A 21,399-nucleotide genomic window follows, 5' to 3' on the forward strand; every position below is an offset into this window, starting at 1 on the left:
GCCCCTGGTTAACAACACGACGGAAGCCCGAGACCCGGCGGGCCCCGCTCTCCCCTCGGCTCGCCGCCCCTCGCGGCCTGACGGCGTCCTTCCGCCTTCACGAACTTTGCTGCTGGCACCGCTGCGCTGTGCGTCCTTGGATCCTTTCTCCCGCTGGGATTAAGGCCCTCCAGGGCCGTCTTCTGGACGAGCGAGCGGGGTCAGAGGGCTGGGGGCCCGAGGCCTCCTCGGTCTACCCGGCGGTAAGACCAATGCCCCTGGGCGAGGTGATGACTGAATGCGTTATGTGTGATCTAAGGAGCTCCCGTTACTTAAGTCCTGAAAATTCCGTTGCTACAGACTCTCCATTTCATGTCAGCAAAACTCAGGTGGCCCCAAAGACCCTCTCAAGGAAGTTTTGAAGAGTTACTTTCTAGAGGCCGCGTGGTTATCTGCCCCTCACTTCGCAAAACACGAATGACCCAGATTCCAAGTTCCGAGGGGCTTCATTCAGACTTCCGTCCTTCGGCGACGGGAACCTCGGCCCTCGTCCGGAACGGCAGTGCCACCGGCAGGTGACGGCGGGTGACCCCGTAACATCTGTGGGCTCCGGGTTACCCGCTTCAAAGGGAGGGGCTGGTTAAGAAGTTCCTAGGATCTCTTCACCCGTCTCGAGGATCCTGATGTAACAGCGCCAAGACTCTCGGAAACATTCATGAGCCGCCTCGTTTCCAACAGAGTCTGCAGCGGCTCACACCTCGCGCACACACGTGGCACAGCCGCACACGCGGCGGGAGGGGGAAGGGGGAGGAAGAGAAGCAGAGAAAACAAACGAACCCAAGTCAACTGGAAAGAAAGGAGAAGCAAAGATAATACGAGAAATTGCCACAACGCCCCCCAACACTGTTAGCCTGGGCCGTTTAACGCACACAGGTTTTTATTTTTTATTTTTATTTTTCACCCAGGCTCCGTGCCTAACGGGAGGCTTGAACTCACGACCCCGAGATCAAGAGCTGCATGCTTTACTGACTGAGCCAGCCAGGGGCCCTAATGCAAACAGATTTTTAAGTCAGACTATCGAGAGAAACCGTCTTTTTTACAAGCCGTCTTCCCCCAAATCCACAGAAACCATTTCTTAGAAAGTCTTTAAAAATGCCTTAAACCATCCAAAGAGCAAATAGAGGAAGCACACTTCACTCTGGAACACGAAAGAAAAGTTTACTTTGTAGGCAGCTTTCCATTTTATGAAGAAATCCGTTCTCCAAGAATTTCCATTTTTGCACCTCAAATTTACTTCCTGAACTTACGGGAGAACAGATGAAAGGGAAAGCTAGGCAGCAACGACCTTACTTCCCATCTGATGCAGAGGAAAAGAGCCTGCCGGCCCGCGCACGTGCATTAAAAAGACACCAGGCCCCCCTGAGACCCAGCCTCCTCAGGGCTCCAGGTCCAGGCCAGGGAAGGACCAGTGCACTCACAGGAGGCCTGCAACAGCCTCAACCTTTCTTCAGACTTAGTCCACAGAAAGTCCATTTTGGAACTGCCCAAGTTTGAATCTCAAATCAAGGGCCTTGAATTTGCAAGAGGCAAGCAAGTACTCTCATGGGTTCCTCAGTTTTGAGGACCCAACTGCATATGAAAAAACAAAACTAAACTAAACAAGCTCCTTGAAAACCTGGCATTTGCCTTCAAAGATACCTGGGAATTTAGATGAAATGGTACACCGTGAAACAATAACCAAAAACATCCAATGGAAAGTTTCCCCGTGGCAAGTATTGTAAGAGACCAATAATTATAAGATGTCAGGCATTATTTTAAGAACAAGGTCAGGGAAATGGTTTATAGCATGATTTTCTTTCCTTTCCACAGAATAAACCATAGATAAAAGTTCATTAGTCGGCTGAGTCACTAAAACAAACAAAACTCTAGGAAAAAAGTAAAAGCTCAAAATAACCCTAATAAGCAAAGTTCTTGGCAGCAAACTCTCCTTTTCCTGTAACTGAGAAGTGAGAAGCAGCTTTTCAGCCGAAAACGCTACATTCCCTTCAGGTGCCTTAACTAGCCTCCAGGAGCTGCGTGGCACTTGAGGCCCACGTTTTCAAGTGGGGAATCACGGTCTGCAGGACGCCTGTCCGGGATGACCCTATGACTTTCAATCGATCAATTTCTTCAAGTGAAACAGTTGTTCCCGAAAATAAGCCACCTCACCCAGAGCCCTCAGGTTGCACAAGTGCCGAGAGGAAGTGCCAAGTTCAGGCAGAGGAGCACATACCCACCCAATCAGGGTCAGAGTCTGGTGACGAAAGGCTTTCCCCCACCCACTTCCACGCTCTAAGAAACACCTCCTCCTTTCTGAGAGTCCTTTAGTGCCCAAAGTTTCCCGTGTAAGACCCAAAAGCTGAATTTCTTCAGGGAGCAGTCTCCACCATCCCTGGCCTGCCCTGACCCACAAGTCTTTGCTCAGGACGGTTGTGTCCTCGGTCCTCACCCAGAGCCGCAGGGAGGTGTATGAAAGCTACTGGGAGACTGGACAGCTCTTCAAAGACACGGGCATTACGTTAAAGAACTTACTTAGAAAATCTCATTGAATTAGCCTTCATAAAAAGCTGCCAAGCCACGGGATTTTACACTTTAATCGGGTGAATTTATAGTGCATCAACTGTATTTCAATAAAGCTGCTAAAAATAAAAATAGCGAGCTACCAAACTGACATAAGTTATTCAAGAAAACAAAAACAGAACCACGGCATTCTTCAGGATAAAGGCCAGAGACTAAGCTCAGAACTGTTGCAACCTTCAAAATTAAACAAAATGAATGGCTGCTGGTACAGGCAGCAGAGACTAAACAAACTATTGTTTGTTGTGCAATCACGGCATCTTAAAGCCTTCTTCAAAAGAAAATAGCCTAAGAGGGTGGTCCCCAAAACGAAAAACTTCACATTGAAACAATCAAAATAGAGAACTAAGGCGCTCCCCCCCACCGTGTCCACTTTCGCTTATGACATAATTACTGTTGTAACAGCCGTGATTAAAATTTGCAACCAGGAAAGACCACAATGTAGAACAGAATAGGAACGGGTAACCGAAACCTTAAAGAGTATTTTCCCAGTGCAAGTTCTACTATTTCGTACACTGTATTCCAGCTCCAAGCGGCTTGTAAATCACTTGCCAGGAAAGGAAGCCCCTTCCCCCACCAAGCCAAGCCATCCTAACAGCCAGCCAGTTTTCCAGCAAAAATGAAGCCCTCAGGAGCAGTTTCCCGGAGCCAGGCTCGCTCCCACCCCCCGCCACCCCCCTGCCACCCATCTGGGCAGAGGCCCGCGGGGCTCCCCGGGCCCGACGACCACGCGGCAGGGCCCGGACCCCGCGACCGGGAGGCCCGGGCACCGCTGGGAGCAGCCGCACCCGGTAGAGGCCCAGGGTCGCGCAGGCCTTCCCCCAAGGAGACCGAGGCTTCCGCCCGCCGAGCCCAGGGCGCCAGGTACCTCATGCTGTAGGCGCCGGCGCCCAGCTCCTGCCCGATGCCCGAGAGGCTGGCGTCGAAGTCGTGCACCAGCCCGGACTCGATCACCTCGTCCATCTTGAGCACCCAGGCCATCTTCCGGCCTCGCCGCCGCCCGGCGCGGCCTCCGCGAGCAGGCGATGGGGCCGGAGCTCCGCGGGCGCGCCCTGGGGGAGGGCGCGGGTGAAGCCTCGGGCGGCGCGGCGGATGGTCACCACGGGCGGCCCGGGCGGCGGCCGGGACGAGAGCGTCCGGGGCCCCGCAAGCGGGGCACGGCGAGCCCGGCGAGCAGCTGCAGCGGGAGCGGCCGGGCCGCCGGCAGCGCCTCCCTCCCGCGGGCGCCGGCCCCGCGCCTCATGCCGCCGCCGCCCACCCCCTGCGCCGCTAGCGCTGCAGCCGCCGCCGCCCGCCCCGCCCCGGAGCCCCCGGCCGCATACTCCCCGGCCTTGCGCGGGGGCGGGAGCTCAGCCCGCCAGTCACCCGATCCCCGGCCTCGACCCCGGCCCTCGGCCCGCCCGCCCAGGCTCTAGCGCCCCGCCGCCCCGGCCAACCCCGCCGACGCCGCTCTGCCGGCCCGGACGCTGGCTTCTATATGGCTGCGGCCCGAGCTCTCTCGCCGCTTCCGCCTCCTCCGGCCCCGCCCCGGCCCCGCCCCCAACCCCGCGTTCGCCCCTCGCCGGGGCCCGCCCCGCACGGCCCGGCGCTCCGGGGCACCCCCCGGCGCTTCACCACCGAGAAACTGTTCAGGCCGTGCGGCGCAGCCCCGCCCACGCGGCAGCTTCGCAGACCCTACGGCCAGCCGCCTCCCCGCCCCCGGCCCAGGAAGAGGCGGTGCCAGCAGGGCTGCCAGTTTCCGCTCGTCCAGGAAAGCGGGCTGATTGACAGGCGAGCTGGACAATAATGGCAAGCGCTTGGTCGAGGCTCCCGTGGGTCTCTGTGCTAAACACCCAATCAAAATGCTCTTCCTCTTGGGCGGTCTCTAGGACTGAATTGGCTCCCAAAAGAAAGAGTTCATTGGACCGCACCGGAGGAAGTCGCGCTAAACGCCACTCCTGGAGGTTCTTTGCTCCTCCGTGGTCTTTCCGGGTAGCCTCTGGGTTTGCCCCGACTACAGATGGAGAGAGCGTGCCGTGGTGCCTGGGGGCCGAAAGGCCTATTGGGCAGAAAATCTTGATCGACACGAATGTAAGCCAATCAACACTCCTGAAAAGGGCTCCGGAAGTCTTCCCCCCAGTTGCGGAATGCCGACAGCATAATGGCGAGCCGGAGTTAAACTGGGCTTCGGTCGCGGTAGCCGCCGGGAAGCGTGTTGTGGTTGTCGCTCATGCTTCTGCAGGTTCATTGGGCTTAGTAAGCTAGATGATTCTCGTTCACGGTATCTGCTCTGTTGTACTCCTATGGCTGGGGCTAAAGTCCTCTAGGGCTTCCACACTCAGGTGTTTAATTGCTTGATGTTGGCTGTCGACTGGCACCCCAGTTGGGGTTGCTGGAATGCCTACACAGTGGCCTCTCCGTGTGGTCTAGAGTTACTCTCAGCATGGCAGTTGGGTTCCAAAAGCGAGTGACTCGAAAGGAAGTGGAGATTGCTGGTTTCTTAGTGACAAAGATTCTTTGCTTGAACACACTTAAGTCAGGCTCCCACCCAAACCGTCTCCTAGTCCCATCTGTGCACTTCATTGTAAAATTCAGTTTTGGCGAGAACTCTCCACCTCCCTTGTCTGATCAGGTTCCTTAGCCTCCGCCATCCTCCAGGTGATGTCTGATGACCCCGGCAGGCCTTCAAAAGAGTCCTGTCAAGTAGTTCTGCCAGAACCACCCTGCCTTACCTCCTAGTAATTTTTTCATAGTAACTTTTACATTCAGCGCCCCCCAACCTGCTTCTTGGCTGTAAATTCCCACTTAGCCATCTGTATTGGGAGTTGACCCTAATCTCCACCGCAAAATTGCGTTGGTCTGATCCCTGATACGTATTGCGATGGTCCTGAGTAAAGTCTGCCTTACCATTTTTAATAATTGCCACGGAATATTTTTTTCTTTGACACAAAACCTGGGATCAGAAACTGGCACAGACTCTTTATTCTGTGCTGTATTAGTGAAGCAGCGGTAGAATCAGGTTGATTGGAGGAGAGTTCAATCATTTGGGGGCCATGTTTTAAAACTTCCAAAATCCAGGGGCGACTGGGTGGCTCAGTCGGTTGAGTGACCCACTTCAGCTCAGGTCACGATCTCACGGTTTGTGAGTTCGAGCCCCGCGTCGGGCTCTGTGCTGACAGCTCAGAGCCTGGAGCCTGCTTCCGATTCTGTGTCTCCCTCTCTCTGCCCCTCCCCCACTCATGCTCTGTCTCTGTCTCAGAAATAAACATTAAAAAAATAATAAAAATAAAAACTTCCAAAATCCACCCTCTGGCCTCCAATGTTTCACATTCTTTCCACATGCAGTAAACACTCACCTCCTCCCCAGACCCCTGTAACGTTGTCATCCCATTACAACATTAAGGTTCAGGAAGCTGTGAGGTCCTGGAACAGATGAGGCTCCTTGGTTGTGCATTAATTAAGTGGTTCCTCTCTATGAAAATCTGTGAGATAAAAAAATGATCTGCCCCAACCACAACTGCACACATCACATGCAGTAATGGGAGAAGCACAAGAAACTTGCCTCTACAGACATTTCTCTTGGAAGAGAGGGGAACGGAAGGCACACAGCAGTCACTAGACCACAGACATTCTGAAATCCAGAATGGATTTCCTTGAGTAGGACTTCGTGATTCATCCTGGGAATACTCAGTGGCTCCTGTCTCCATCCACTGGATTCTTGATTCCATCCTGAGGTATCCTCCAGTTCCTTAAAAAGGAGCCCATGTTTCCAGCTAAATAGTTTTCTCTGCTGCTTCCTGTCCCTAGTTGTGCAGGGATCTGAAGTATTCTCTCTGTGTGGTACTCAACTTGTCCCTTTCTGATACAATTCATTTTTAAACTTCGTGGGTTTGTGTGTGTGTGTGTGAATCAATTTATAATTACTCCAGTAAACAAAAACTACCGACGTATATTTCAGGGGCAGCGTGGCTGCACCGTTCTTTCTGGCTGAGGTTTCTCATAAGGTTACAGTCAAGATATCAGCTGGAGCTGTGGTTATCGGAGGGCTTAACTCAGGAGGTGCAGGAGGGTCCACTTGCAAGCTCATTTGCTTGACTTGTTGGCCAGAAGTCTCTGTGCCTCATTTGAGACCACAGGGCCACCAAGTGTCTTCAAAACATGGCACCTGGCACTCCCCAAAGCAAGTAAACCAAGACAGAGAAGGGAGGTCTCCAAAGTCACTCATTATCCCTTCCACTTGATTGCTGTTCCATAGAAGCAAGTCAGTCCATCTAGCTTCTATTCAAGAAGAGAATTTGTCTCCATCTTTTGAAGGATGAATGTCAAAGAACTTGTGGACATATTTTCAACCAGAACAGCAGTGTTCTTGGGGCACCTCGGTGGCTCAGTCGGTTAAGCGTCTGACTTCAGCCCAAGTCATGCTTTTGCAGTTCGTGAGTTCGAGCCCCGCGTCGGGCTCTGTGCTGACCGCTCAGAGCCTGGAGACTGTTTCAGATTCTGTGTCTCCCTCTCTCTCTGCCCCTCCCCTGTTCATGCTCTCTCTCTGTCTAAAAAATAAATAAACTTAAAAAAAATTATAAAAAAAAATAACATCAGTGCTCATTATTATCACTTAATAGGTTTTTGAAAGCACTAAACAGCACAATTCAATCAAAAAAAGATTAGAGATTTAAAAGTGGAAAGAAGAAGTTAAAATTATCACTATTTTAGATTATATGGTTCATACACCTGAAAATCTCATGGGAAACAAAAGTTTAATAACATAGTGGCATACATCATGAATTTTCATAAATCAATAGTTTTATACAAAAAAGTTTGACAATATGAAAGCAAAGGTTAAATTTCTAATGGGATTTAAAAAGGTTAAAATACCTCAGAACTAACCTAACAGGAAATGTAAAGAACTATGTGAGCAAAAATTGTAAGTTCTCAAAATGAACACAAAAGTACAGTGAAAAGAAAATACTACGTCCACTATTATAATGGTAGTTCTGCTTAAGCTAACCAGTAAATTTAATGTGATTCCAGTAAAAATGTTAACAGAATTTTTTTTTAATTTTTTTAATGTTTATTTTTGAGAGAGAAAGAGACATAGTGTAAGCCGGGGAGGGTCACAGAGAGGGAGACCCTGAATCTGAAGCAGCCTCCAAGCTCTGAACTGTCAGCCCAGAGCCTGACGCAGGGCTTGAACTCAGGAACAGTGAGATCATGACCTGAGCTGAAGTTGGGACGCCCAACCAACTGAGCTACCCAGGTGCCCCTGACAGAATTTTTTTAATTGGACAAAACGATTCTGCGATTAATGTGGAAAAGTAAATGAGTAAGAATAGTAAAAAAAAAAAAAAAAAGGGGGTGCCTGGGTGGCTCGGTCGGTTAAGCGTCCGACTTCGGCTTAGGTCATGATCTCACGGTCCGTGAGTTCAAGCCCCACGTTGGGCTCTGTGCTGACAGCTAGGAGCCTGGAGCCTGTTTCAGATTCCGTGTCTCCCTCTCTCTCTCTGCCCCTCCCCTGTTCATTCTCTGCCTCTCTGTCTCAAAAATAAATAAACGTTAAAAAAATTTTTTTTTAATTAAAAAAAAGAATAGTAAAAAAAATTTATTTTAAGTGAAGATATTAAAACCTTATGAAACCTAAATTTTTAAAAACAGTATTCATTGATGAAAGAATAAATGGGCAAAGGAAAAGAACGAAAAATCTAAGAACAGATCAATATGCATATGGAAATTCATTATGCAATAAATACTGGCATCTCAAATCAGTAAAAGAAAATAAATTATTCAATAACTGCTCTGGGGATCAGCTTTAAGTACCCGCTTATGCCAAAATAAATTTCAAGTGGTTCGAATTTCTTCTTCAAAAAAGTCTAAAAGGATAAAAAGCAAAATTATAAAACACTAGATGAAAACATGGGAGAATAATTTTAGAAACTCGGGAAGAGGCTTTTATAACTTTTATAAATTTTCTAAAGAATTTAGAAATCTTAAGAGATTGATGCACTCTACAACATGAAAATATTATTTTCCTTTTTTTTTTTTAATTTTAGAATGCATACACGCAGGGAAGAGAGACAGAGACAGAATCTCAAAAAGGCTCCCCTACGTGGGGCTTGATCCCATGCCCCTGGGATCATGACCTAAGCCGAAATCAAGAGTTGGACTTCCAGGGCGCCTGGGTGGCTCAGTCGGTTGAGCATCCGGCTTCGGCTCAGGTCATGATCTCACGGTTGGTGAGGTCGAGCCCCACGTCAAGCCCCACGTCGAGCCCTGTGCTGACAGCTCAGAGCCTGGAGCCTGCTGTGGATTCTGTGTCTTTCTCTCTCTCTGCTCCTCCCCTGCTCATGCTCTTCCCTATCTCTTGAAAGTAAATAAACATTAAAAAAAAATTTTTTTTTAGAAAGAGTTGGGCGCTCAACTGACTGACCCACCCAGGTACCACCCAAATACTGCTTTCTTTTTAGTAAACACACCGTAATCAAAATCAAAAGAACAGGAAAAAAAAAAAAAACCCAACTATTTAGAACTTGGATCATGATCAAAGTTTTATTTCCCTAATGTATTAAGAGTGCCTGCAAATAGATTAAACACGGCGGTGAAAATGGCATTTGCACTCTGCCACTCCAAAGAATGCACACTGCACGAGCCGGAGCGCCTCCGTTTGATACGCGCACACAGAAATCTTCACGGAAGAGGGTTGAAGACCTGCCTCCTACGACACCATCTGGATCCCGGTCACGAGAATTTTATGTCGCCAGCGACGGATGAGGAGTAGCAGCCCCCGAAGAAGGCTCTTCCCTTGCTCTTGGGCACAGTTGTGAAACGAGCAGGTACAGCTCTCGGCAGAAAGGCTGCCACGGCCACGGTCACTGATGCCGCGCTCTCCATCTTCTCCCAGTGAAACGTGACCCCGGGGCCCGGCCGAGGGAACAGCCTTTATGCGCTCAGTGCTTAGCAACAGCTAAGGGACAGGAAGGGACAGCCGGCAGATAGGAAGACGAAGCCTGGGAGGGAGAACCTCGGTCTTCCAGAAACGTTGACGTCCGCCTGCCCAGATGCAAAAGACCTACCTGCGCGGACCTCTGCACAGCACTCCGTTCTGCCCCAAGACGAGTCAGCGATAAATGCTACGATTTTCAAATGCTCTCGAGTCGCAAACACGCTTTCTGCGCGACGGCCCTGGGGCTGCTTAACCGTCTCAGGACGCGTATCCTTCCGGAGTCTGCCTTCGCGAAGACGTTCACGCGGGCCCGCGTCTGAACGCCGGTGTCCCTTCAAAATCCGCACGTTGAGATCCCCCCCCCACCCCCCCGGGGCTAGTATGAGCACGTGGGGCCTCTGGGCGGGGCTTGGCCCTCCGGAACCGGATCAGGCTCTTTCCGAGAGCCACGAGCTCTCCCGCTCCGCTCTGCCGCGTGGGATCCCCTGAGAAGTCTGCGCCCCGGAAGAGGACCCTCCCCGACCCCGCGGGCACCCCGATCGCAGCCCTCCAGCCTCCGGAACCGTGAGGTCTGCAAGTCACCCGGTCCGCCGTGGTTTCTTCGACGGCCTGAAGAGACTAAGACGGGACGGTAGCAGGGGCGCCTCTGAGACACGCCGCGGTCGGCGGGGAAGCCGGGGCCGCGTCTCCGGCCAGCCGGACTAGAACGAACGTGCGCCGGGTTCGAAATGTGACGACTTCAAGCAGCGAGCGTTCCCTTGGCTCGCGCTGCTGTGCGTCGGGGGTTTCGCGCGGCTCAGCGGTGCAGCGCCTCCGAGCCCAGCGAGGCTCGCTCGAGCCTCCGCAACCCGCTGCGGCTGGGCCGATCGGGCCGGCTTTCCCACACGTCTGCGGGTGGGCCGGGACAGTCGGGCTGACTCGAGTCGCCCTCCGCGGCCCCCGCTCTGCGGCCGACCAGCCCCGCCTCGGCCTCCTCGCGGTGGGATGGGTTTCCGAGAGACCCCGGGGCCGCGCGGAGCCCCAGCGCGGGAACGCCATCGCTTCTGCGCAAATCCCTCGACCCGAGCAAGCTCCGGCCCGGATCCGAGGGATGGAGCAAACAGACTCCACCTCTTGGTGAAAGGACACGCAAAACCGCAGAAATCATGCAGCCGTAGATGTTGACCGGGAGAAACCATGCTCTGGGTCGGGTGGTTCTTGAAATGCTTCGCCCTTATGAAACACACACTTCTCAGATTCTCTCTTTGAGAGAAACGGGACAGGGGTTAGGAGATCGTGGCCATGCTTGCAAACAGCACATACAGCCGGGCAGGTAGCGAGACGGCTGAAAAGCTTCCAGTCGAGTGGATTCAAAACTAGCAAAGTTGGTTCCTGGAGCCGTTCACAAATATACTCATCCCGAGACTGGTGGGTAACGATGCCATTAGGTGGGATTCGACGAAAGTCCCTTTGTCTTTAAAGTGAGAATGTTACCGGGGCGCCTGGGGGCTCAGTGGGTTGAGCGTCAGACTTCACCTCAAGTCATGATCTCACGGTTGGTGAGTTCGAGGCCCACTTCGGGCTCTGTGCGGACAGCTCAGGGCCTGGAGCCTGCTTCCGATTCTGTCTCCCTCTCTCTCTCTGCCCCTCCTCCTCTCTCTCTCTCAAAAATAAACATTAAAATACATACATACATACATACATAAAATAAAATGAGAATGTTACCTTACTGGCCCTGGGGGGCGGGGGTGGGGGGGTGCCTTGCAATCAGATTTTGAGAACTGGAACGGTGTCAGAAATAATAGGAAAATCATGCAGACCACACAACCCCAAATATGGGCCAGGTATGCTTTGGAATATAAGATAGGAGTCAGCCTCCGTAGCTAGATTGCCTGGATTCAAATTCCAGTTCTGACAATTATTAGTGTGCGCTCTAGGGCTATTTGTATAACCTCTCATTACCTCAGTTTCCTCATCTGTAAAATGGAGCTAACAGTAGATCTCCCTCACGGAGTTGTGCACGGATGAAATAAGTTAATACATCGGCCGAGCTCAGAGTAAGCGTCACGTAAAGTGCCTGCTGTGGCGTGTAATCTCTGAAAAGCTTTTAGCCTCTGACCATCTCATCAACAGGAATTAGCTGCCTACCATGTCCCGGATAAGCAGGAGACCCAAGAACAGTGCCCTTGCTGTCACCGTTCGTGACGGTGTTGACCGTGTCATAAAATCCGACAAGGATGACCTGTTATTTGACCTGTGCGAATGCGGACAGTCTCCAGCTTATAGTCATTTTGTCAACACGCTGAGCCATTTGGGAGTTTCTTAGATATTTTACTCAGTAATGACCCAGAAGACTCTGACCCTGGGGAACTGTAGACCAGACGATCCGAAGATGCTTCCAAGGGGCCCAAGTGAGGAAAACAGAACAGGCGAAGTTTTCTTCTCCTAGGCGCATTGAATGTCAGATTCTGCTTTTCCAAAACACCTAATAATCTTATTTATTTTCTCCAACTCTGTATTTAAATTTTTTAACCTACAGAAAAGCTAAAGGAACAGAAAAAACAACCAACTATATATTCTTTAGTCACATATTTTATTATTGTTAATATTTTATTCATTTCTCTCCCTACTTTGGTGTTTAATCACGTGAAGCTAAGTGGTAGCTTTCAAGGTATCTCAGGCCTAAATTCTTCAAAATGCGCTCTGAGAGAACAGAAATGCTCTATCATGATTCTAATATCATTATTACACCCAAGAAATTCAATAATAGTATCTAATAGTCCATTCATTTCCCAGCCTCTCCATCTGTCCCTGCATTGTTTATGATAGCTTTTTTCGAATCTGGGTTCAACCAAGGACCACAGCTACATTTCTTTTTCAGTTTCTTGAGTCTCTTTAGAGCAGTTCCCCCACCTCCCATCGGTTTTTTGTTTTGTTTTGTTTTTTTCACATTTGTTTATTTTGAGAGAGAAAGCACAAGTCGGGGAGGGAGGGAGAGAGAGGGAGAGACAGAGAGAATGAGAATCCCAACAGGCTCTGTGTCGTCAGCGTGGAGCCTGATGCAGGGCTGGAACTCATGAACCGTGAGATTCTGACCTGAGCCAAAGTCAGACACTCAACTGACTGAGCCACCCAGGCGCCCCGAAACCCGCCCCCGCCCCCGCCTCCCCTATCTGTTTTTTAAGAGGCTCATTTCTTTTAGACCAGTTTCTTTACAGAAAAATCGAGGGGAGTACAGAGAGTTCCCATATAATGTACATCCAGCTTCCCTTCACATAAGTGACTTTAAGGCTTGGCCGTTTCAAAACTCTCAGGAGACTCTTTGCATTCTCTGTTTCGGGGGTGACTTACTCTGATTTCCTTTAACAGCCAGACCCGATGGAGAGGATTTCACGTCACTGGACATTTGGACTTGGGGTGGGGTGTGGACTGGGTAGGCTATCTCCCTTACCCAAAGAGTCACTGTTCCGGGGGGTGGGGGGCAGAGGTGTGCACAGACATGTGGAGGCCAGAAAGGCGGACTGTGGGAGAGCGGTTATTTTGCCAAAGCAATTTTCTTTCTGCGGGCCGGCAAATGCGGTCCAGTTCCCAGGCTCCCTTGCGACAGCTGAGCCGGCCCGCCGTGCAGAGCACAGGTAGGAGGGTCGCTGGCCTCCTCCAGGCCCAGCCACTCGAAGTCTGCCTTGTGATCGTCCCTGCTCGCTCTTTATCTTTGAGTCAGACGCCAAGTGCCCGGTGGGGGACCGTGGGGCGCACCGTGTCCGTAGAGGCGAGCCGCGGCCCGCCTGCGTCGCGCTGGAGCGTAGATGCGGACTGAACGGCTGTTGGCCGAGGCCACCACGATCCGGGCGGGGGACGGTCGCCGGGGGGGGGGGGGGGCGCAACGTGCGCGGCCGGGCTCCGTGTCCAGCGCGCCGCGACCGACCCCCGGGCGGACGAAAACCGGCAGGACGTGTCGCGTCGCCACTGCGCCCCGAAGCCCCGCGGCGACTTCAGCGAGGTCCCGGGGGCGGGGACCCGTCCCTTCGCCCTTGGCAGGCCCCGGGGGGCGCTCGCCCGGCTCGGACGACGTCTGCTCCCGCTCTGCCCCTCCCGCCTCCCTCCTTCGCGGACAAGGACACTGATGACCTCGGGCCCACCTGGGTGGTCCCGGCCCGCCCTCCCGCCGCAACATCCTCAAGTCGGTAACACCTGCGGGGCCCCTTGGCCGCATGGCGCGCAAGAGGCGCGGGCCCCGGATCTGGGGCACAGACAAGCCGGGGGTGTTGGGGAGCCCTTCCTCTCCCGCCCCCCCCCCCCCAAAGCCGCACCTGTTTGCTCGGCCCCCTCCTCGGGGAGGGCTGCCCTGGCCAGTCCTCGTGAGCGGGGAGCCCACCCTCCCCTCTTACAGCCCCCCTTCCCCGACCTCTTGCCCGCTTAGCCCTTGTCACCATCTCAGGTGCTACACTTGCCTTATTTCTCCTTTCCCTTCGGCGACAGGCGGGAAAGGCTTTTGCCTGCTTCCCCAGTGCGACGCTCTTAGGGCCCAGGACACTCTCCGCCTTCCCCCCCGGGCATCCGAGCCCTCGCCGAGCAAGGGCTTTTCCAAGACAACGCAGTCACACTCTTTGTGTGGCACTTAGGCCTCAAGCGAGGCTCGTGTGGGGCCAAAGGCCGTGTCACTGCGATGCCGCACACACCTTTCGTGACCACAAGCCGGGTGACCTCGGACGTACTCCTGGAATTTCCAGGACGGCAGTTAATGAACCTGCTCCTAGATTTCCTAGGAGGACGTGTCCTGAAAAAAAGAGCTGCCAGCTGGAAAGCATCCAAGGAGGAGCCCATAAACCGCCGGACAATTGAAGCAAAGGCTTTTTTTTTTTTTTTTTTAATGTTTATTTTTGAGAGAGAGAGAGAGAGAGAGCACGAGCAGGGATGGGGCAGAGAGAGAGGGGGACACAGAATCTGAAGCAGCTCCAGGCTCTGAGCCGTCAGCACAGAGCCCGACCCGGGGCTCGATCCCACAAACTGAGACTGTGACCTGAGCTGAAGTCCGACACCCAACCGACTGAGCCCCCCAGGCGCCCCACCATTGCTTTTTGAAAGTACGCCCCATGTCCAACCCAGGGCTTGAATTCATTACCTGAGATCAAAAGCCACATGCCCTGCGGAGCCAGCCAGGTGCTCCCCGTGGTGACTGATTTTTTTTTTTTTTTTTTAATGTATTGAATTCAGTTTCCTAGTATTTTGTTGACAGTTTTTGCATCTATGTTCAGCAGGGATACTGGACTGTAATTCTTTTTAGTGGTGTCTTCATCTGGCTTTGGTATCAGGGTAATGCTGGCCTCACAGAATTAATTTTGAAAATTTTCCTTCCTTTTCCTTTTTTTTTTTTTTGGAATAGTTTGAAAATAGGTACTAACTCTGCTTGAAATGTTTGGTAGAATTCACCTGTGAAGTCATCTGGTCCTGCACTTTTGTGAGGAGTTTTTTGATTACTGATTCAATTTCTTTGCTGGTTTTCAGTCTGTTCAATTGTTTCTACTTCTTCCTGCCTCACTTGGGGTGGGTTATGCTTCTAGGCATCCAACCATTTCTTGTTGTAGGTTGTCCGATTGGTTGGCGTGTAGTTTTTCACACTCGTTTTCTGTGGTGTCATTTCTCTTCTCTCACTTGTAATTTTATTGAGTCCTTTCTTTTTTCTTGGTAAGTTTGTCTAGAGGTTATCGATTTTATTAATTTTTTCAAAAGACCACTTCCTGGTTTCATGGGTCTGTTCTATTGTTGTTTTTGTTAAGTATCTATATAATTTATTGCTACTCTACAGAGATGGGTAACTTTTTAAGAGCTTTTTAAAGCTTCTTTCTTTTGCATAGCTGTAAAACTGTACTTCACTGATCGCAATGAAACAAACCTAAACAACACAGGAAGCAAAGATCTCAAAGTTTAACAGAGCCCACATGTATTATGCCAATCCTCGTTTCTATTGACTGTAAATGTTATTCTAACTTAATAATGATGATACATTTGAATCTACAAACAGATCTGGCCTGATACGTTTCCAGTATTTTACTGTGAGACATATTGGGTGAAAAGTCATTCTGACCCAAAGTTAGATAGCTAAGTTAGATAGATGTAAGATAGATAGAATATGAAAGAATGCAGTAAACACACTCTAAATTTGAAACCTCAGGTTCAATCCACATGTTACTTGAAAACCTATTACAGATTTTGAAAACACAAGAAACAAACATGGCTTATAATTTGGAATTATGAGCTCTTAATTAGTTCTGAGCAGTGCAGTAAAGGAATGATACTGATAATGGTTAGGGAGAAAAGCAGAAAGAAGAAATTTAACCAGGAGCTTACCACCATTCTTTTTTTTTTTTTTTTTAATTTTTTTTTCAACGTTTATTTATTTTGGGGACAGAGAGAGACAGAGCATGAACGGGGGAGGGGCAGAGAGAGAGGGAGACACAGAATCGGAAACAGGCTCCAGGCTCTGAGCCATCAGCCCAGAGCCCGACGCGGGGCTCGAACTCACAGACCGCGAGATCGTGACCTGGCTGAAGTCGGACGCTTAACCGACTGCGCCACCCAGGCGCCCCAAATATGACTTTTCTCATGTGTTTATATATTAGCTTTCACTTAGTCACATTAAACCATCCTCTTTCATCGCTCAGTTCATTCATTTGAACACCTGCCTTTAGACGCCAGGTCCTTGACCTAAGTTTTCAGGCAGAGTTATTATTATTCAGCTTACGTCACACTACCGAGTCGTCAATGGTAAGTTAAAGCAGTATCTTAAAGCAGAGGTCAAAATTAAATTGTTAGATTAAAAATGATTATAAGACATACCAAAGGTTATGGAACAAAACACATCACTGAGAAGAATTCAGTGTTTAAAATGCCCTTTCTTCCTAAAGATAAGCAATGTTATAGACACGCAGATACAGCTATATAATTTTGTGGATGCTACTCCTGACATATCTTTTCTCCTCAGATGCACTTACAAAATTCATGAGAATACCACTGATACAGGACCGTCAAAATATTCTTCAAGACCTAGTTAGGAGCTAAATGACTCGTCACACAGTGAGACCGAAAAACAACCGATGTACATTGTTAATTTTTTCAAGTAATGTTATGTACAGTTTTATTGCCAGTATATGCACAACAGTAAGCATAGAACTATAAATACACAATGTAATTAACAGTAGAAAACAAAATTGTTACAGGTAAAGGGGCGGGGCTATTGAGAAACTATTTCCTGCTGCTAGAACAGAAACAAAGGGAAAAGCCCACGACAAACCATCCATCCAGTACTTTTGTCTTAAATTCTTTACATACATTTCTACATGTTTTTCAGTTAAACAAAGAAAGTACAGATCACTCTGTAACAATAGCAAACTGCTATTTGCCTTTCCAGTCAAATTCACTTCATGTTAGGATTAAAAAAAAAAAAAAAAGTCAAGATGAGAAATCATTAGTGTCCCGGTTCCAAGTGATCTCATTTGCTTTGCACCAAACTGGTAAGTTTTGCAAGTCGGCTGCACAGGAAAAGAACAGGTGTAGCGAAAGGTGATTAAAACAATGTGTTAAAATGTAACAGAAAATCACCCTTGAAGTAGTTTTCCAAAGACACTGTAGGCAGCAGCTCAGTTAAAAGGATCAGCCCTGAAGAGGTAGAGAATTTGAGTCCATTACAGAGATAATAGCCTTGTGCCACCTTCTCTCTCGTCAGGATCGTTTTCAAGTAAGACAATTTCACGGTCAAAGGAAACCAGGTGCCACCATTTAAAGAAAAGGTGCTGGTTGACTCGCGCGTCTCAGTGATTAATAAGTTTGTTTTTTAATGAGAAACAGAAGACGGTCAAGACGCACATGCACTGGATTTTCTTCTCTCTTTCCATTATCAAGTTTATTCATAAGTGAATTTGATATTAATAAATACAAAAAAAGCATCATTCACAACAACGAAAAACAAACCAGAAACCCTGCAAGAAAACCTTCTATTTGAATAAGCATCTAGAAAACAACAGGCAGATGATCTGGTGCAGCTTTCTTAAGGGGCCGCAGGGGGGACACGGCGTCAGGCGAGGTGGCAAGATCGAGAGCCAACACGCGGAATCGGCGTCACAGAACTGGCTGATTCTGTGGCACTCTCTCTGAGGACGTCGCTGTACGCTACGGGTCACCCCAAAGAAGTTGCGACTAACGACACGTGTCACCGTCTCGTCGACAGAGTCCAGCTGTGGTTCAAATCAGTCCTGCTTCGTTTCACATCATTTCAGTATTTCTAGCATAGGACATGATACAGAACGAAACTCCAAGTAGCAATGAAAAGAGTATTCTGCATTTGAATAGAGGCAAAAAAATGTTTTAGACTGTTAAACCTTTAAAGCTTTAAGCATTCCTCTTTCACCAGCATTTAAAAAAATGTATACAATCATAACACTGGCAAAGGTTAATGGGAAGACAAGTACAAACATGTGAAATGATGAATTCGATTAAAAATTACTCTGTATCGATCCACTGATGTTAATACTGCTTCTTCTTGAATTTGGAATAACTATCATAAAAGTTACATGCAGACTGAGGAGAGCCCTCTGTTACAGAAAATACAAAACGAAACAAAAAACTAAAGCCGGGAAAAGATGGGGAGTTCCGAAAGATGCGTTTGAGTACTTCCTCTCGCTGCTGAGGGGTGGTCTGCCCGTCCCGGGTCGGGGCGGCCTGGCCCGCTTCGGCCCGTATTTCCTTTCACTGATGAGGGGTGGTCTGCCCATCCCGGGTCGGGGCGGCCTGGCCCGCTTCAGTCCGCGTCACTAACTCTGTCCGGAAACATCAGCAGCGGGGTCAGCTCCTCCAGAACCTGTCTGTGCGCGTTTGATGTACAGATTCAGGAGCTTCATCTGCAGATTGAAACCAAAGCGAAGGCGTTGAGCAGGCTGCTCTAAATTACAGGAAGATGCTCACGAAAACAGGTCTGTACGTATCGTGAGTCTAAGAAGAGAGGTTTTAGGGGTGCCTGCCTGGCTCCGTCAGGGCGGCATGTGGACCCTCGATCTCAGGGTTGGGAGTTCGAGCCCCACGTTGGGTGTAGAGATTGCTTAAAAATAAAATCTTAAAAAAGTAAGTAGAGATTTTAGATTACGTTATGCCCAAGTTATTGTTGATAGTTAAGAATTACCAAAAAGCTTTTCAAGTCTCCATCTGTTTATGACTGAGTGCTCTATTTATGCATTTATTTAAGTAACCTCTGCACCCAACGTGGGGCTTGAACTCACGGCCCCGCGATCAAGAGTGACGTGGTCTACCGACTGAGCCAGCCGGGCGCCCCTGGTGACTCTCACAATGTGCCTTTTCTGTAACACTAAACCTGCTGTAGTGTTAGCATGTGAAGCTTAAACGTAGAAAAGAAGTCTCATGAGGACAGTCGGGACAAACATTCAAGCACTATGTGCTGTAGAGTAAGCTAACGACCTCACGTTGCCTCTCTCTATCTCAAGGACACTTTACACATGAGGAAATCAAGACACGAAACATGCCAGTCATTGTCTAGAGTCACAGAGGCAGGTAAGAAGTGGGCCAGGACAGAAAACCAGGCCCCTGGGTTCCAGGACCTGAGATCTTCAACGACTGTAACACCGCCCTCCAAGAATGTTCTTGATTGGTGTCATTTTGTGGTCTTTACCAGATGAGACCCTATTTTTATCAAGTGTTAATCAATGGATACGCAATTCTGTATTCTACTTCTTTTCGTCTGATGTCATTTCCAAGTATTTTTTCGGCCTGGCTATAGTCTTCATATGCAACATTACTGGCTGCCTCATATTCTGACAAAGTGCTTAACTTTAACTCTTCCACAGACATCTTTGGTCATCAGGACACAACCTGAGCTTATCCCAAGACCTGAGATCGTTTCTCTTTGAAAAGCACTGTGTCGGGGCGCCTGGCTGGCTCAGTTGGCAGAGCACGGAGGGCTCTTAATGTCGGGGTGGTGAATGCAAGTCCCATGCTAAGTGTAGAGTTTACTTGAAAAAAAGAAAGAAAAAAGAAGACTGTGTTGTTTAAAGTTTGCTTTTGTAACATTAAATCATTCATCCAACGGGTTTTTAGTCTGATGTCCAGGGGCTCCGGGCACTCACTGAGTCCCCTGAAACCACGTGTAAAATTTTCTGTATTTATTTACCTTTCTTGGGATGTGGTAGTAATGCCCGAATCTCAAAGCGGGTCTGCGAGTCAGAGAGAGTTAAGAACTACCACCCACCGAGCACGCACGCAGGTATTTAACGTGAGGGGCATACCTGAGCCTTACAGGCATTTTCTCTACTGTTTTGGTATTTTAAAACTAAATCTGACGATAGTCATGACGATCGCTAGGGTTCTGGGAAACTCTTAAAATGAGGGTGTCTCCTGCAAACAGCTCATAAGCAACAATCCAACAATCATCACCTCGTAGAATAAATTTCAATGTTTGATAGTATCAAAAAAATGAGGGAAACAAGACTTAAATTAAAAAATTTTTTTAAATGTTTTATTTATTTTTGAGAGAGACAGAGACAGAGTGTGAACAGGGAGGGGCAGAGAGAGGGAGACACAGAATCCGGAAAGGGCTCCAGGCTCTGAGCCGTCAACCGGACGGAGCCCGACGCGGGGCTCGAACTCACAAGCCACGAGATCGTGACTTGAGCCGAAGTCGGACGCTCGACCGACGGAGCCGCCCGGGCGCCCCAAGACTTACATTTTTTAAAAGTTTATTTATTTAAGTAATCTCTACACCCGACGTGGAGCTTCAACACACAACCTTGAGATCAAGGTCATGTGCTCTAGTGACTCAGCCAGCCAGGTGCCCCTAGTTTTTCTTTTAAGTCTTAAGGACAGTGAATACTTGATTATCGGAGTTCATAGGGGAAAATCTAAGAAATATTCCAGGATTCCCCATTTTGGGAGACAGGAAGTAATCCACGAATACACAACCACTATTTATTCTTAAACCGTCCTTGGGGGCTATGATCGGGTGTGGGAGCTGGAAAGGAGTCAGCTGACTGGAGGCGTTTCTCTCACAGCCACACACCCTCTACCGAACCGGCGGCCTCCCCCAGCGACCCCCAGCGACCGATGCCAAAGTAGAAACAGTTAACATTCAAACGGTAGGAGGAATGAGTCGGACACTCAAAGCCTGACTTATCCAAAGCCAAATACGAATTTACCCTTTAACCCGACAGAGACCTAAATTTTGAAACATGCACCACTGCCACCACCTGTAGACCGAAGCGTCGCCACTTACCTTGCTGCCCGTGAGCTGACTGAGATGTGGTTTTAGTTCGTCACCAATTACCGCGTGAACGGCTACCAGGCAGAAGACACAAGCTTTCCGAACACTGCTCTCCGAGTTATCGTAACCCTAGGGAGGAAAGTCCTCGTTAGCACTCCTGGGGGGCCGGAGAAAGAACCATTCCAGCGTGGACAGGCGGGGTGGCTCCAACACGAGATCGCGGGCGCACCAAGGACAAGAAGCTTTGAGGATGGAAGTGACTCCTCCAGCTCTCCCGGCGGAAACGCGCCCTCCTCTCCGTCAGCCTCCCCTTCAGCGCCTTCCCTCCACCGTCAGCTTTCCTGATGGGCTCCTACCTGATTTGGCCTGGAAGGCGGTCCCTTTGCCGACCTGCCCTGTAAAGTGTCCGGATGAACCTTGCTAAAGCACTCAGCCGTAGGGAGCCCAAGAGCGCCTCCCTTCCGAAAAAAACCTGAACTGAAGTAACATTGGGCCTGGCGGTCAGGGCCCGCCTATAACCCAGGCTGAATTCTAAGCTCAACATCTGTCCCACCCCTACCGTTACTCGAAGTCACTCACCCAACAGAACATGCAGTCAATAGCCACCGTGTGTATGATACACACACCATGTACATTCTGTACAAAGAAAGGG

The 21,399-nt window shown here is 49.6% G+C and overlaps 2 protein-coding genes across 46 annotated transcripts in view; both read right to left on the bottom strand.

The window, feature by feature from the left end:
• Window positions 1-3,836, bottom strand: part of UBP1 (upstream binding protein 1) — a 51,204-nt gene extending 47,368 nt beyond the window's left edge. Inside the window, exon 1 of one of the 2 annotated variants that reach the window (XM_043595861.1) lies at window positions 3,464-3,836. In XM_043595861.1, the coding sequence (XP_043451796.1) occupies window positions 3,464-3,576 (113 nt within the window). In that variant the 5' untranslated portion in view covers window positions 3,577-3,836. The remainder of the gene's footprint in view (window positions 1-3,463) is intronic. The other variant, XM_043595859.1, reaches the window with a different exon arrangement.
• Window positions 3,837-16,591: 12,755 nt separating this feature from the next.
• The window catches only part of CLASP2 (cytoplasmic linker associated protein 2), a 182,085-nt gene continuing 177,277 nt past the window's right edge, over window positions 16,592-21,399 (bottom strand). For all 44 annotated transcript variants that reach the window (XM_043595870.1, XM_043595869.1, XM_043595867.1 and 41 more), the window contains 3 exons: window positions 20,760-20,876; window positions 18,272-18,381; window positions 16,592-18,202 (listed from right to left, as the gene is read on the bottom strand). In XM_043595870.1, the coding sequence (XP_043451805.1) occupies window positions 18,295-18,381; window positions 20,760-20,876 (204 nt within the window). In that variant the 3' untranslated portion in view covers window positions 16,592-18,202; window positions 18,272-18,294. The remainder of the gene's footprint in view (window positions 18,203-18,271; window positions 18,382-20,759; window positions 20,877-21,399) is intronic.

The sequence above is a fragment of the Prionailurus bengalensis genome, chromosome C2 (genome assembly GCF_016509475.1).
Source record: "Prionailurus bengalensis isolate Pbe53 chromosome C2, Fcat_Pben_1.1_paternal_pri, whole genome shotgun sequence".
In the NCBI taxonomy this organism is placed as follows: Eukaryota; Metazoa; Chordata; class Mammalia; order Carnivora; family Felidae; genus Prionailurus; species Prionailurus bengalensis.